Source organism: Nuphar pumila, chromosome 15, assembly GCF_984573655.1.
Source record: "Nuphar pumila chromosome 15, dmNupPumi1.hap1.1, whole genome shotgun sequence".
Taxonomy (NCBI): Eukaryota; Viridiplantae; Streptophyta; class Magnoliopsida; order Nymphaeales; family Nymphaeaceae; genus Nuphar; species Nuphar pumila.
Window position 1 is genome coordinate 24087811 of NC_143263.1, and position 17709 is coordinate 24105519.

At 39.4% G+C, this 17709-nt stretch overlaps 1 protein-coding gene across 4 annotated transcripts in view; it reads right to left on the reverse strand.

The window, feature by feature from the left end:
• GC1 (golgin Putative 1) overlaps nucleotides 1–17151 on the reverse strand; it is a 66739-nt gene extending 49588 nt beyond the window's left edge. For all 4 annotated transcript variants that reach the window (XM_089990158.1, XM_089990157.1, XM_089990156.1 and 1 more), the window contains exons 1-10: nucleotides 16892–17151; nucleotides 15584–15664; nucleotides 15368–15408; nucleotides 14602–15246; nucleotides 14452–14514; nucleotides 7980–8057; nucleotides 7643–7846; nucleotides 6274–6330; nucleotides 6087–6161; nucleotides 5924–5995 (exon numbers count right to left, since the gene is read on the reverse strand). In XM_089990158.1, coding sequence (XP_089846284.1) covers nucleotides 5924–5995; nucleotides 6087–6161; nucleotides 6274–6330; nucleotides 7643–7846; nucleotides 7980–8057; nucleotides 14452–14514; nucleotides 14602–15246; nucleotides 15368–15408; nucleotides 15584–15664; nucleotides 16892–16919 — 1344 coding nt within the window. In that variant the 5' untranslated portion in view covers nucleotides 16920–17151. The remainder of the gene's footprint in view (nucleotides 1–5923; nucleotides 5996–6086; nucleotides 6162–6273; nucleotides 6331–7642; nucleotides 7847–7979; nucleotides 8058–14451; nucleotides 14515–14601; nucleotides 15247–15367; nucleotides 15409–15583; nucleotides 15665–16891) is intronic.
• Nucleotides 17152–17709: the final 558 nt, after the last annotated feature.

A 17709-nucleotide genomic window follows, 5' to 3' on the forward strand; every position in this document is an offset into this window, starting at 1 on the left:
ACCACCCACAAACACTTACATCGACTTAACAGATCTGATTTAGATCACAAAGGGAAAGGCTGCGACACGCAGCATGAAACCCACAACCACGACAAGAAGTTTATAATCACCCAAAACTGAACGCAGACTTGAATCATAAAAAACTGTGTCATTCACCCTCAGATCAATACCCAGATCTGAACACACAATTAAAATTGTATTATACCTCACCAGATCGACTCCAAGCAGCGACTGCAATCTTGGTTTACATACCTAATAACCACGACGCAGAGATCATATGCTTGTATTCATCGATTGGCCTCCACTCCGATGTCGACAACAAATCTATCATCTACGATACACCAAGAACAAAGATGATGCCCAGATCTGCAATCCCTCTGACGCGTAAACCTATTTGAGGAGGAACTTGATCAGATCACACGCCCAGATCTGCAACCTGCTTTGATACCATGTTGAAGTTGGCGGCTAGGGTTTTCAAGTAAACAAGAGGGAGAGAAGAAGAGAGAGAGAGAGAGAGAGAGAAGAATAGAAATCGTTATTTCTCATTAGGGCTAATCTCACTTAAATAGAGAGATTAGCCAGCAACAAAGAATATACAATAATACCCTTAAGAATAATAATTAAATACCAGGGACCCGACCCACTAGATAGTTACTGCTTCTCAACAATATCTTTTGATTTTTATCATATATATAGCTTGTTATCTAGGTGTTTATATGTAATTTTAGTTTTATTTTATTTATAATAGGTGCTGCCCATTGGGGGCAGTTTGATCTTTTTTATTTTGTAATAGACACTTCCCATTAGGGGCAGTTCTGTCACTTTTCTTTTAGCCGTTGGGACTAGCCCAACCAACGGCTAGTTGTGCTAGCCCCTCTCTCTTCCCTTGTGTATATATATGTGGGATACTTCCCACAATTTATCTATGCTTTTCTTAAGCATTTTATCAATAAATTTGTTTATTTTTTATGTGTTTCTCAGCTCATTAGTGGCTTGTGATGGTGAACCACTTGTGCTCTTTGTATTTGCCCTTAGTGGCTATTGTGTATTGCCTATTGTGGCCTTGTATTTGTGCACATCTCTCATTGTTTTGTATTCTTTTGTGTTGTGCGCACTCCGATTGTATTTCATTACAAAAAATAACTGTAACACCCCGGATTTCCAAAACAAAGCTAAGTTAAAATTTCCATGAATTTCTTTTTTTTTCTTTGCAGCGGAACTTAAAAAGTGTTTTAGCAGCGAAATCAGACGATAATGAGTCGTCGGTTTTAGAAAACTCTGAGCACGTTGCAGGTATGTGGCCAAGCAACTCATTGATCACCGAAGTGTTTCATTTTATCGAAAACCACATGTTTATTACAACATCACTGCTTGAAAAAGCAATATAGGTTCAATAAAGGGAAGTAGTACAACTCTGTCTAGAGAAACTCTGGAACTTGATGCCGCCTTGTTCCACATATCGCCACGCAAGTCCAACACCTGAAATCCCCATTAAACGGAGTCAGAATCACTGATGGTCTGGTAACCAAGCAATAGTATAACCATTCAACTCAAGCAATGCGTTGACCACTTAGGGTCGCAGTTCGTAATAACGACGCTCAAGCCTCCAAGACTTAGCGTATATCGCAAGAGCCTCATCAAGGCTATGAGTTGAACATCTGCTCAAGTCTCCACGACTTAGCCTTGACCTCTTCCGGGTCTCAAAGGGATGTCTAGCTCAAGTCTTCATACTTGGCACATTTGTATCCCACGCATCTAAGGACAGCTCCTCGAGCTTCGCTTAGCCGTGCGAATACAACACAAGTCTTTGCTCAGTCGGTCCAGTCGTATACCGAACATGACACATTCACAAAGGTTATGCAGGACTGACTCAACAACGTCCATCCACTTATACATTCAAGCATCGTTGAACCTAAGCTAATGCATTATTTCGATATTTAACCTCTTTCACCATTGGTACGCGAGCAAAGCATTGTCCGGGCATCAACGCGACGTTTTGGGGGTTGATTATTCTATATATTTTAGATACCCCAGAGGCCTGTTGACCCTATCCATAGTATGGCAGTGTGTTTCATCTGGGAGAACCCTACTAGGCCCATATTCGGATGCATCATCTACTTGCAGTAGTTGAGTTCAATCCTTAGATCTTAAGGATTACCACGACCCCAAAACCCATGAGTAATTGAGGCCATCGTTGACTCTATCAGGTCCAAAGTAAAATACGTGTCACTCAAGGTTGTACCATTACTGTCATTTCACAGTGAGCATAATTTCTGAAGGGGTCTGTCAGTCTTACAATTACTTGGACAGATATTTGCATGCCATTTAGGCAGCCCGTGCCTCAGCACTATGGGAGTATGTACCCGACCCCATTCAGTCTGCCACAACACAGTCATCAACTGAGGGGGTACCCCTAACACGATTTTCAATCGCGGGGCAAGTGCGACCTTAAGTCTTATTCATATGCATGCAGAACACCGCTCTTGGCACTGCGGCCACCACGAGCATCACACATCTTTTGGGTGGAAACAACACACTCTGGCTCTTCGGCCCTTACGAGTCTGGTTGTGTAATCGTTCTCAATGAACATGCATATGACTCGATCTAAATAGATCGGCTACTCGGCGTATTTTTACGCAACGAGTCCAAACCTGGTTAAGGCGCAACCTCTACTCTGGCTCAGCGGCCCTTACGAGCAAGGTGCCCTTATAGGCATTTGGAAGACGAGTCGTTCTGGCATCGTTCCATCAACGGACATCATTATGACGTTCAACTGGTTCTGGCAGCTCTTCTGCCAACCATTTCGTCAGCACCTCCCCTGTTCTATCGGCAGTGGTGCGATGAACCTTTCTACGTTGTAGAAAACATTCCATGAACTGGGTAGCACTCTGATATATGACAGAGTATCCTGCTACGTTCTTTCTGAGTTATTCTTAGCTTCTTCAGAAATTTCAGCAGCACTTCCTTTCTTTAACGGAGAAAGTGTGCATTTTTTTTATCCATTTCAGTGGCATCTCCCTTCTTTGGCGGGAAATCGCTATCCTTAACTCGGGAAATGGATGTGCACCGTTGTGCGTACCTTGCATCCATCAAGGTTGTGGAAACCCTAGGCCATAGTCAGGTCATACGTAATTGACTTAGTCTTTACATAAAGAGCATTTTTGCCAAAAAAGCGAAGCCTTTCCAATAGAGGCTTCATTCGTCAAGCAGAATCTTGAACGAGGAGCGGTAAGGGAATCGCATTGGCGATTTGGAGTTGATCTCCATTTGAACGCTCATTTTACGCACCATATATGTAGTATAAGCAGAAGTTTGTGCTTTATACAGCGGTGGCGTAAAGGAATGCGTGTATTATTGTTCAGGGTGTTTAACCGAACGAAATATTCTACGTATATATTTGCAGAAAGCAGGAGCCTTGGTGTCTTTCAACACGACGGCGTAAGTAAATGCATAATCGGAAGTGCATTAATCGAAAATTGCAAAAAACATGAGCTTTGGCATCATACGACGCGACGGCAAAGGTAAATTACATAGCCTATGCGATATAAGACGCGTCTGCAGAATCAACAGATATACACCTAGATCCGTATCCAACGATAGTTATGAGGCGAGCAGGTGAACACCGAAGTGTTCTGAAGAACTCAACCAAGAACTAAGGCGAGATACCATTTTTAAGAACGCATATACTGCGCATTCAATATATATATATATATATATCCAACGATAGTTACGAGACGAGCGGGTGAACACTGAAGTGTTCTGAAGAGCTCAATCAAGAACTAAAGCCGGATACTACTTCAGAAAGTATATGCTATATACAAACAAGCAAATACTTAAGAGAGATGGATCAACGAAGCGAGCTTACTTCAATTTGAGGAAGAAACGACTCTGGTTGCTTCGAACGCTTCGATCCATCCTCCGAGAGGTTCGACTTTAAAAAGAATCAAATCCGAACTTTGGACGAAAAAGGACTTGGACTTTGACTTCAAACCTAACTAGGTTCAAGTCAAGTCAACTGGGTTTGGACTAGGTCAGGTGGGTTCAGACCTAGGTCAGGTGGGTTAGGACCAGGTCAGGCAGGCTCAGACCAGGTCAAGTAGGCTCAGACCTACTGGGGAGGTTCTAGAGAGAGAAAGGGCTAGAGAGAAGGGGGAGTGGCGATTTTTTCTAAAGCGGGGGGTCTATTTATAGGAAATGAAACTTGAGCCCCAAGTTTCATTTTTACCCTTTTACCCTTGGCTTTTCCGGAAATTCCTAAAGCATATTCCATGGAATATTCCATGGAAGATGCTGAAAGGTGCTGGAACATTCTAGAATATTTTTCTGAGAAATATTTCTATGGGTCCCACCAACATTTCCGTAGGTCCCGCAAAAATTTCGGGTTTTCGGCGTTTTTTTTCAGAAAAATTCTAAGTACGTCATTCTCTTCGTATGAACGTAACTAAGAAAGTTAGCTCGAAGAAATCTTTTGATTTCGTTCAGGTAGGAAGTTATGGCTTCCAGAGTGTTTGAGCATATATTCGCAAAGCGACGAATATCTTAAGTATAATTGGCTCGCAGGAATTGATTCGTTTCGCATTCTGAGAAAAAATGTTATTTTGACCGGTAAATGCCTCATGAATTTTATTCAGAAATCATCTGAAAAATTGCGGGTCTTACAATAACTTTAAAACTTCCATTGCTAGCTTCACATTATATCAGAGCCCAAGAGGTGCTAGTGTTTCTGCTTGATCAAGTTCAGTGTATACCTTTATCAGTTTATCTATATCCATTTGTATAAGAACCTAATAGGGTGCAGCAGCCCCGTGAATATCTTAATCATGTTTTTCATACAAGTACCATGTGGACCCTAGCATGTCCCTAAATATATATCCACTGAATAGAAGGATGCTCAAGAGGGCCCTAAACAAAACATTGAAAGGACAAAGGTGCTGTCCTATTCTAAGGTGTGTAACATGTGAAGAAAAAGAAAAGGACATTTTGCAAAGAAAACTTCGTGACAGTTGGGTCTCGTTAACTATTTGGACAGCTTAAAGATAGGTAAAGAAGATGACATGGTGGCATGGACAATAGGCTTAGCCAAACTTTTGTGGTTAGTTTAATTATAATTGTATTGCCAAGATAGTGAAACTTATCTAAATGAAAAGCTTTGGGGAATTTGCCCATCACAACAAGCAAAAACATCTGCAAAGTTCTCTATCTACCAAAAAGCAAAAAAGGTGCATTGATTAGCATATGTGATTTGAATAGAAATTTTTTTTCCCATGTTGTTCACTAAGCTTTCAACCAATCAACTTTCATGCACTGATTGTGGGGAAGATAGAGAATTAAGAAGACAAGGTTACTCATCTTGGTTAGATAAATGCAAAGAAAAAAAGGGAGATGTTGGCTGATAACTACATGGTAAAGCATAGCAACAAAAATGAATAGAAGGGTCCCTGAGGATCAAAGTCTCAAAAGAACTGTGGTAGATGAAAATACTTGAACCTAGGATGGGGTCCAAGAGGAGATAGCTTTGCCTAAGGTCACAGATATCTGTATTAAACCTGACAATGGGAACATGGTGTCATTTGATAAGCATAAATCAAAACTTAATAAACCTTGTGTTATTCCAATTTCTTTCCATCAGAAAGAAAAAGATCTGTTTCTAAATGAAATAGAAAACTAGCTCTCATGTTTCTTTTCATAGAATAAGATTAGAACAGGTAAATAACAAAACCATGACCTAGCATGAATGTCCATAGCTTTCAAGTTCCAGGGCATATTAAACAGATAGGAATCCTATAAGATAATTCTGGAAAGGAGAGAACTATGCAAGCGGAGAGAGCCTTTCAACTATATCAGCATGAATCATTACACTGCTTAGTACCACCATATCATCCTCAGGTTCTTCACGGAGCAAAATTTATTCCTGTTACTATACCTGAAGCCTTGAAAGTGCAGATGAAGCCTCAACAGCTCTACGCTCTAATTCTACTTCTCTCTCCATGAATGTCTGTAAATTCAAACATGAATTTCATAAATGATGAAGAAACACATTAGAGAAACTTGTGGAAGGATTGAGAAATTCCAGAGCAAAAAGTGACCATTTTGGTAGCATTGTGCGCTACGCGCTCTTCCTCAGCCCTGCGCTCTGCAGATGCTAACTCTTCACGTAGAGCCTAGCAAACAAAGCCAAATATTCAGGTCATTTCAAAATGAAATAATGGCTGGAAAAAATGTTACAAACCATGCATGTAGGATACCAGTTCTAACAAAACACATTCGACACACCTGAATCATTCGAGTCTCAGTCAGTTCTCGGCTTCTCATTATAGTTTCCATGTTTGCCTGGTCAAAAAAAAGTCAAGAAGCATTAGAAAGGCTAATCATTACAAAATAACAGCAAAATAAATATATGCAATTTCTTCAACTTCAGAGAAACCATTTCATAGTAGGCAATGGATGATCGAATGTGATAAAAAAATGGCTCAAATGTCAAAAGATACACGGCATCATATAATAACATTTCATAACACAGAAAAAAAATCCTAAGAAAAAAAATCTCCAACAAGTTAACCAAACAAAATTGTGCATCCTATTAAAATGCATCCTTTTCTCAGGGCTTGGGGCTTTCAAATGACCACATGCTTAACCCATTGAATGGATTTCCAGAACTGACAGAAAAATTATCAATAAGAAATGCACATGCTTACTGACATTAAAAAGTCACAAAAAGGAAAAAGCCTTAAAACCATATCACAAGGGTAGAAGCTTGGGAATGAGTACAACACAGGTATGGTTGGTACAATATGCATGTTTTCCAAAAGAAAAGTTTGGAGGTAAAGGTGGTTGTGCATGTCTCTATGTACAATGTGGTATGCTGCACATCTTGAAGCAGGCAGTAACTTCAATACAGCTTTGTCAATCCATGGACCAATATCAGACCTTAGAGTGTAATCCAGTTTATAATGAGTTTCCATGATCCGTAAAGCCCTGTGCACTTCAAAAAATAAGAGGTGAATAATTGAGCATTCTGACTATAGCAGCTGTGATGGATGTCCAATTGCTAGAAAGCAGTCTATTGGAAGTTGAGAAACAGTGGAATATAATCTCAAAAGAGACTTCTTCTTTTGCTAAATTCTTAATAACCACTAAGGTCATTGTACTGCAACTGATGTTCATCTTAAATGAATGACCTGTAACTAACATTTAATTGATCCAACAGTAACACATGAGGATGAAATTTAGTGGAATATACTGTAACTCTAGAAAGTGCAATGCTGTGCATGAATACAATTTGAGATTTCTCAATGGCAACTACTCTACCAGTGTATAATTGCTTTAGTAAAATATACTTGGAAGTTTGGAACATTGAGAGATGATGTATCTTGGAGGAGCCTGCTACTTATAAAATTCAGCTCATGGAATCTAATGTTTCATGGTTTTCAGAAACTTTTCAGCATAAATTCAACGTATCTTGGTAATAGTTATTTTACTAAAAATGCAGGCTTTGTAATGTTGAGATACAGTCATGCATGGGAATTAGAAGCTCAGCACTTATCACCTACAACTATAAGCATAGCAACATCAACCCAGTATCATGTATTACACTTGTCAGATTGATTTAAATCACAAGTTTCTAAAGTTGAAGTCATTCAACCTGCAATGATGCAAGCTTTCCTTCAGATGCAGCTGCCTGTTTCTTAAGAGCATCTATTGTGGATGAAAGGACTTCAATTTCCGCATTTTTGGAAAACAAAGCATCAGCCATCTCTGATTCCACTCTGGATATGGCAGCCCGGGATACAGATAAATCTTGCTGCAGCTGTCTTGCTCGAGCTTCATACAAACTTCTTTGATCTTTCTAATTAAAACCAAATTGACACAAAAACAATCACATGATTGTTTGACTTGCAGTGATGCTATCCAACATATTAATAACTGCACAGTGCACAGAACCCAGATAACTAAGGAAAAAGAAAGCATTTCATTTTCACCTCAGCAATAAGAAGCTCTTCTAGTTGGGCATTTTCAGATTTGTATTCTTGAAGACGAGAAGAAAGACCAGCACAGACCTATATGTTTGTGAAAAGAGAAAACAGTCATAAAATCACCTCTTGAAATGAGAAACCAATGAAGACACCATTTTTAGAAAAAAAAGGTCCTTATAAAATCCAGAATAAGGTGTCACAACACAATACCTAATAAAACTAAAGAACCTAAAATGGAAACATGTATCAGAATAGAGCAGCCTCCACTTAGTAGGGATCTTCACTCTTTCAGAAGCCCAAAGTTTAAAACATTAATAGTAACAATAATAATAATAATAAAATAATAATAATAACATCAATAGCAGTTTGCTTGCCCTTGGAGGCATGTGACCCTATGCCTTGAAATCACCTATATTTGGTTCAAAAAGCAAAAAGATCTTTCCCCAAAAGATAGAGATTGTTCATATTCTCTTCATTGTCCAAGAAAAAAAAGCTAGTCAAAGGTTTGAACAATTCTTAAATCGATACATCAAATGTCAGTGAACTATTAAAAATCTTCCATGAAAATGGATTCTTGTTCAAGACAAAAGGACCGGATTGATTAGACGCAAACTTCTCTTGAAATTTTTGACATAGAGAGAGACATCAATCATTTTCTAAAAAACCCTTTAAATGAGAATGTTGGAAAAGTATGGAAGAAGATAATACAACACAGAGGACTCATGGGGATAGGGCTGTTAAAAATCTAAATGTATATACAACATATGTGTACATATACGCATTTGTGTGTGTGTGTATATATATATATATGTGTGTGTGTGTGTGTGTGCGTGTGTGTGTGTGTGTACATGTTATGTTAGTACCTAACTAGTAAATAGTAACTAGGTTAGTGTCTAACTAGGTTAGTTTCTTTTTACTTTTTCTTTTTACTTAGCTAGAGAGGCATTGGAGAGAGAGCCCAACGGCTCTATTGGAGCTAACGACCTCTCTCAACGTCTCTCTTAGGAGACCCTTTTGTATGTATAAATAGGGGTGAAACCCCCTTTCAAATGTATTACTCTTGCATGGTCTTGATCAATAAAATATTATTTGTATTTCTTGTATTTTCCCCTTTAATGGGTGTTTGTGTATGAGCCCATTTGAATGTTCTTTTGGTGTTTTGGTGGAACTCTTTGAGTGTCCACCTTGTTGTTTTGGTGAATACATTTTGGAGGATTTTGTTTTCTTACATGGTATCAAAGCTTGGAGATCAAGCTGATTTTTCGGTGTATTGGGAAGCATGCCGCTCAAGATTTTGAAGAGATAATGTTTCTTTTGAGAAATTTATTCAAGTCCTCGTGTGTTCGTGCTCTTCATTAGAAGTGCTCTCTTTGTGGTACCCAGGGTTAGTTTGACCGCACTGGGTTCCGCACCCGCATCGACGCGGGTGCAGCACCTGGTTGGCCGAATCCCTGTGACATATATATATATATATAGAAAGAGACAGAGAGAGAAGCCCATAACAGTGGACCCACAAAGTGTCCACTGATAGTGGATGCTTCTCCGACGTTGATCCCACGCAGATCATCGGCTACAGTTTTTTTTAACGTCTATAAGGAATTTCGGATTTTCCACCCAGATCATTAGCGGCAGTCGCAATCGTTGCTAATGCTCTAGATTTAACCAAATCAGACATGCAAGGCATGTCCTGCAGCTAAGTCACACGGACTCGGCTAGGGAGGCGTCGCACCCGAGTCGACACGCCCCGACACGGGTGCGGCTTAGGACACGGTCCGGACTCGGTCAACAACGAGTCGGACTCGGTCAACGAATCAAGGCCGAGTCCATCCTCGTTTTGGACTCGGTCAATGTTGACCGAGTCCAAAAATGTTCATTTCGAAATATGTTTTGGATCTGGGCCGGGTCCGGATCTGGACCCGACCCAGATCCAAACTTCATCTCGAACCCTAAAAGGGGTTTACGACAGAGGGAGGGGCTTGCCTTGTCGATTTTGCCTCCCCCCATCCCCTGCACCTTCCTCACGTCGGCGATCCAGACTCCAACGACGGTAGCCGCAGGCGACGCCAGCCACTGTCTCCCTCTTTCTTTCGTCAATAGATATGCCCCCTATTCCCACTCTCTCATCTTCGTCCGACAGGGGGATCCCCCTTCCTTATTTTTCGGCAGGTGGCAGAACCCCTTGCCTCTGACCCCTGCCAGAGAAAAGAACAAGCAGGGGGCTCCGCCCCTGCCTCGTTCTTATTTTCCAACAGCCCCCTCCCTGCACCCTCTGCTCGCAGAAGAGGGGCTCGGCCCCTCCCCTACTGCCTTTGGCTTTTTGGCAAGAGCGACGCCTCTGCCACTGATAAGGTTCAGTAGGGGTTTGCCCTGCCCCTCCTTTTTGCGCCAGACAGGGGGTAGGCCCCCTGTCTCGAACCTGGTTTGCAGAGAGGGAATGAACCCCCTCTTTGCATCATCCCCTCGCAGAGGAGGGCCTGGTTTGAACCTGATTTGCACAGGGGGAACGAACCTGGAGGTCCTATTACTATTATTTTGAAGTGTTTAATAACTTTATTTTATTTACTTATTTTCTTTTCAGTTTTCAGATATAATGGCAGCTATGTCACATGGGTGCGGGTGCGGGTGCGGGGATTCGGTACTTCCAAAAAACCCGGGTGCGGGAGTGCGGCAGGGGCAAAAATGTCAATATATATATAGGGGGTCGGGGTTCCCCTCCCTTACGAATCGATTTTTTTTTAAAAAAGCAGTTGTCTGCTGCTTTTTTTTTTAAAAAGTCGAGCAGCTGACAGATAGCTGCTGTCAGCCAGCTGACAGAGCTGCTTTTTAAAAAAAAGAATAGCAGCTGACAGCTGTTGTCACAGCTGTTGTCAGCCAGCTGACAGCTGCTGACAGACAGCTGCTGTCAACAGTTTTTTTTAAAAAAAAAATTCGCAGCATAGGGCAATTTTTTTTCAAAAAAAAAAATCCAAAAAAAAAAATTGACTTAAATGATCCTGGGTGCGGTCAACGCACCCAGGATTGGGTTGACCGCACCCGGTACCGCACCCGCACCCGCGTCGAGTCGCGTCGACGCGGGTGCGGCACCCTGCTAGCCGAATCCCTGTGACATAGAATGGCAGGTTCTAGCGGTAGTGTCAATACATTTGGTTCAAGTTCTAACCTTGAATTAGAAGATTCTCAACCACTTTGGAGGCTTGTGACAAAAGGGATAAAAGCTAGTGGTGGTGAGAATGCGCAGTTTCATTGTAATCTATGTAAGACTGTTTTCACAGGTTCTTATACGCGTGTAAAAGCACATCTTTTGCATATTCGTGGTCAAGGAATTAGAGCATGTTCTAGGGTTGACAAAGACATGTTAAAGCAATTAAAGAAAGAACAAGAGGAAGGTAAAAAGAAGAAAATTGCAGAGATGAGAAGCGATTCGATTAATCTGTCTTTTCCTATTGCTAGTGATGTACAAGAAGAGCTTTTAAAGAAAAGAAAGATGGAAAGCAATAAAACAATACAAGCGTCATTCAAAAACATGCAAGAGCAGAAATTGATAAAAAGATTGGTCGATTCTTTTACTCAAGCTCAATTTCTTTTAATGTAGCTAAAAGTCCATACTGGAAAGATATAATTACATCTTTGGCTAATTATAATTTGAGTGGTTATGTGCCTCCTAGTTTAGAAAAACTAAGAACAGTCATTCTTGCAGAGGAAAAAAATAGAATTGAAGACTTGTTAGATACCCAAAAATTTGCATGGAAACAACATGGAGTTTCTATAGTTTCTGATGAGTGAACTGATATACAAAGGCGACCATTGATAAACTTCATTGCTTACTCACTTAATGGGGCCAATCTTTTTGAAGATTGTTGACGCATCTGGGGAGTATAAAGATGAATACTTAAAGAGATTATTTGTCGAAGTGATAAAAGAAGTGGGTGAAGAAAGTGTGGTGCAAATCATTACTGACAATGCTCCAGTTTGCAGTCGTGCAGGAATGAATTTGGCAAGTGAAGATAAATATTCATATATTTTTTGAACTTCTTGTGCAACACACAATTTAAATTTGGCACTTAAGAGTATATGTAATCCATCAAAAGATGATCCACATGCACGTGAAATGTGTTTATTAATTGAGAAAATAGAGCATGATATTCGAAATATTAGAAATTTTGTTGTAAACCATCATCATGCACTTTCTATATTTAATAGGCATTCTGATCTCAAGTTACTGAAAGTTGCTGAAACTCGTTTTGCTTCTCTCATTGTTATGATGAAAAGAATTAAGCAATTCAAGAATGCATTGATGATGATGGTGGCTGATCAAGATTGGGATTTTTATCGTACTGAAGATGATGTCAAGGCTCAAGCTATCAAAAAATGCATTTGTGATGATTTTTTGTGGGATAAAATTATATATTTTGTTGAATTTACAGAGCCTATTTGGGAAATGCTGAGAGAAGTTGACAGAGATGTACCCATGCTTTATAGAATTTATGAAATGTGAGACAATATGATTGAAAAAGTTCAAAGTATCATTTTTAAACATGAGAAGAAAGATATTGCACTTGATGATTCAGAATTTTACAATAATGTACATTCAGTTTTAGTGAGAAGATGGGATAAAAGCAATACACCTTTGCATTGCATGGCACACTCTGTCAATCCAAAATACTATGCAAAAAAATGGTTGACAGCAGGTGTTGGTCGTGTTTCTCCAAATGAAGATCCTGAGATATCAAGAAATGGAATGATATGTTTGGGAAGACTTTTTAATGATTTTCACATGTTTAAGTTTGTAAATAGTGAGTTTGGCAAGTTTTCTACTGGGAGATTTGATTGTTTAGCAGCACTCGTGGCAAGGGACGAGGAAGATCCCCTTAATTGGTGGGCAACATATGGATCAGAGACACCAAATCTGCAATGTCTTGCAATGAAATTGTTATCCCAACCTGCTACATCATCTTGTTGTGAAAGAAATTGGAGTACATATGCTCAAATTCACTGCATTAAAAGAAACAAACTCACTAGTAAAACAACAGAGGATTTGGTTTATGTTCACTCTAATCTACGATTAATTTCTCGCCGCACCAAAGAAGAGTATAGGTACTTTTTTTCTTTGTATTCAAAGTTTGTATTTAAATATTTGTATTCAAAGTTTTAAGTTAGATACTAATATAGTTATTTTTTGATGCAGTTGTGGACCATCCAATAATTGGGATGTAAATCCAGAAGATTTTGACTTGGAGGGAGAACATAATTTGCATACTCTCAACATGGACTACCTCGATCCTGTTCTTCCCTCTAATTCAGACGATGAGGCAGATTTATGATAAGTTTTGTTGTTTATCACACTCACAAGCTTCTTTATGTGTTATATTTTGGTAAGTTTGTATTGTTAAGAATTGTTTTTTTATTTTTGCATTAAAATTTATAATTTTTATGTGTTAATTTATTGTTATATATATAATTATATATATTTAAAATATATATTTTTTAATATATATATATATATAGCTGAGTCCCCGTGTCCGAATTTTTTGAAATCGCGCCTCACCCGTGTCGCACCCACACCCGCACCCATGTGACATAGTCCTGCAGTTGTTTGAAGGAGAGGTCGTCCACTGTTACGACCTCTCCTATGTATATATATATATATATATATATATATATATATATATATATATATATATAAGTCCTAATGTTTTGGAGAGGCTCAAAATTTAAAGTGACCGAAGACCCTCTTCTCAACCTATAAACCCCTTACAAGTAGCATTTTGATTTTTCACATGCACTATTTTCCTCTCCCTCATTTATTTATTCAACACAAGTAATGTCTTCTCCCTCTCTCATTAACCTCTCTTTTTCTCTCATTAATGCTCTCTTTCTTTAGACACACACGTGACCCTTTCCTATTCCCAGTGTCACTCTCTCTCTCACCCTTTACTCTTCCCAATGCCCTCTCTCTCTCTCAAACCCAACACTTGTTTTTATCTATTCTCAATGTATGCCACTAATTGCATTAAGTACAACTCTCTTTTTGCTCTATTATCAATGCCACTTTTTTTTTTAGAGTTCTGGATTTGGTTTTTGGATATGGCAGTCTGGACTTAGGAGCAAACAAATTTCAGTATTACATAAAGAAGAAAGGAAACGAGATCTACTTCACATCTTTTTACTCTTTACATTTCTGCTTGTGTTGTTTATATCAGCAGTTTCATCCATTATTTTGTTTGTCTGTTATGTGCTTACTTGCATTATGAGATTGTCTTGGAGAAGCGACCAAAAGAACTGTCTTTATTTATGATGATGATGATGCAAGTATGAAACACACACACACACACACACACACACACACACACACACACACACACACACACACATATATATATATATATATATATATATATATATATATATATATATATAATATGCAGTTCTAAGAATGACTTTAGAAGAATATATAATGGTTCGTCATATAAAATCTTACCCGTGCTAACCTTGCCTCTTTAGATTGCCCTGTGGAGATTGCAATTTTAAGCAAACCTTGTGCCTGCGCGAGCAACCAAATGATTAATAAAAAAATTCCCAGAGTTTACATATAGGGAATCTCTACTACTACAGCAATGGGGACACTTACCTCATCAAGCTGGTCTTGAACTTTGGCAGCAGAAGAATCCATTCCATGCTGTTGTTTTTTCGAAAAGGGCTCTTCTGGTACTTCCATCACACCCTTCCCTTGTGCATCTTCAATACTAGTTTCCACTTTTGTACTTTCAGGATTCTCTTCTTCCACCTTTGATATAGGCTCTTCACCTGCAAATTTGGTTTTCATTCCACCATCCACATGATGTTCCTCATTCACTGGTTCAATACTTTTGGACTTGAACAGTGAAGATGAGATTACGGGATTATCCATTGTGATTGATATGCCCACAGGGGCACTGGAAGTCACAGAAGAGGCAATAGCTTCTGCACTATTTTCATGTTCCAAAACTTCTTCAATTGTGCCAGCAATAGAAACAGACTCGCTGACATCATTTATTGAGGGCTCTGATGTAGGTGGGATGGATGGTACAACAGGATTATTTTCTAAACTATATGCAGAAGAAGGCTCTGTGCCTGAATCAGTAACAAAATGATTCAAAATGGCTTCTTTGATTTCGGAATGGAGAGACTCAGCTTTATCATTATTCTCGTGTACTACCAAGATTTGTGCATTGCTTTTATCTCTTTCAATATCGCTTGACCTAGGAGATTCAGGAGCTGCAATTCTTAACTGACTCTGCAAAATAAATAATACATATAACAACTGACAGTTTAAAATGAAAAGAAAATTATAGATCATGCGTTAGAATACAATATTTATGTAAAACCAAAGTAGGAGTTCAGTTCAAGACCTTCACCTTTGATCTTGTCTTCAAGCTTTGCACATCTTGCCCAATGACTGCTTATTGATCCAAGAAAGAAATGCAATAGAAAAATTGAGAAAATGAGGATTATCACAAAAGTATAATAGAAACTTTATAGAAGATAAAGTAAATGCATAAAATGAGGTTTCCAAGCTTCACTAGATCAGTGGAGCAAAATGAAACTGTTGCATTTGAGTTTAGCATACATACCAATGGGAGGTGGTTCAGATTGTTCATCTCCCAACTCAGCCACAACCAACTTTGCTCTTCGATCTACAACTTCAAATAAATCTGGATCCAAAGCCATCAAAATATATCATATTAATGACATGAATGACAGCATGCCTAATGCCCCCAGAACCAATTCACGGTGCACCCCATCCCTCTCATATTTCTTTTGGACCATTCCAAAAACCCGGATCTTGTTATCCAAACCAGTTCCAACCTGATTTTAGCCCACCTAATCCAGTTTTAAACCTATATCCGACCTAGAACCCATCAAAACCACTCCAACCTGACCCAAAACCCTTTGGACTAAAACCAGACCCAAAATCTTCGCCATAAGCAAAGTCAAGACCCAACCCAAAACCCTTTTCTGGATCCATATGAGGCTTATGGCATCGAACTGGGCCTTCCTGAGTTCACAGGTGATTGCAATGTAGATATCTTCTTTGAATGGATCTAAATTTTACTATTGAAGCTAGTAAGTTAAAAAAAAAAGCTCTCGATAAATGAGTAGAGTTGATCACATAATCAAATAGATTTGAGCCTAATACCCTACAGGAGAGGTATGAGTACGAGTCTGAACAACCAGATGTTACCTAGCATCAGTTAATATGATTACAAATGTCTACAAGAATGCATTTAAACAGCACAAGCATAAATAGCACAGGATATTTGGCTCGTGGACCTGAATGTTGATTCCATGGTACTGAACTTCTGTTTTGACCCATGGTGTTCATATTCCACAGATGATGAGGAATGAGATTTCTTGGGAACTGATGTAATGACCTGTTTGGTTTCTGGAACTGAAAGATGACTTCATGGATTTTGTTTTCAAATTGGTAGTCGCATTCAAGAAAGCACAAACCATGCAACGCAATACTTTGGAAAACAGAATTATTGTATTACCAATAAATAAAGTAATGTCAGAATGGGATTGAAATTCAGCTAAGAACATCAAACGCATTTTCCACAACTGAAGCAGAAATGGAGGGGAAACAATAAAGAATCCGTGTAAGAAAGAAGACCCAACATCGGTCTTAAAATTCACATGATTATTAAGTGTACTCTGCCTACAAATGACCGAATATGACATACACATTCAGAACCGGGAGTGCACCTTAAAAAAAAACTATTTAAATTACACGCTAGATTTTTTCCTCTATAAACAGCAAAAAAGGGAGAAAAGCTAATAAAATCAAACAGAAAAAAACAACGAAACGGAAGCTAAGGTAAAACAAGACCAGATCTCGAAGAATTTATTCCCTACGTTACTGAATCGAGTCGAATTCATACCTTCTGCGACTTTAAGCCAAGAAGCCATCGGGAAAAGAGGGGAATCTAGGACAAACCCTAGCTCTCCGATCTGACGAGGAAACTAGCGAGATCTTCAGGCATTTCCCGATCTTCGCAATGGCGAGGGAAGGGTCGACGAGATTTTCCGGCGAGATGCCGTAATCCGGAGCACATACCTCACTCGAGGTTTTCAGAACGTCGCCGGAGAATGTACGGACGAATGAGAGGAGGGAACACGGAGAAGAAAGAATTTTGCGGGAAATCTTGAGAGGGTGGATTCCCCATTTATAGTGCGTCCGAGGAACGGTCGCGGGTCGTTTCATTGGTTCAGGGTTGGGCCCATTTGCTTCAGGTGGACGTCAGTGCCGCCGGAATTCCAGAGGAGTGATTCCATGAGTTGCATACCGGTGTATCTTGGGTAAGTCTATGATCTCTACCGTTGAAATTGTCTCCCCGATTAATAGGATTCATGGTGGGGCCCACTTCGTTGATTAAAAAAACATGAAAATGTGAAGAAAAAAAAAACGTTTCTATTAGAGGGTACAGTACAGTCGAAAGTAACCAATATTATCTCATATATTATTTCAATGGAGACACATCCTAAAAGAAGTAGACTAGGTTTAACCATAGGAAGGAGGATCAGGTGCAATGTAGGTGCAGCAGCACACTAGAAGTGTGCAATCACACTTTACCTGATCCTCCCTCGGTTGACCATGTATGTGAACCTAAGTCCTGGGCTTGAATTGAGACCAAGTTTGAGCCCGATATATATAAGTCTCTCAATGAGTTGTGCCTTCTCCCAAGCCAGCTGGGCCCTA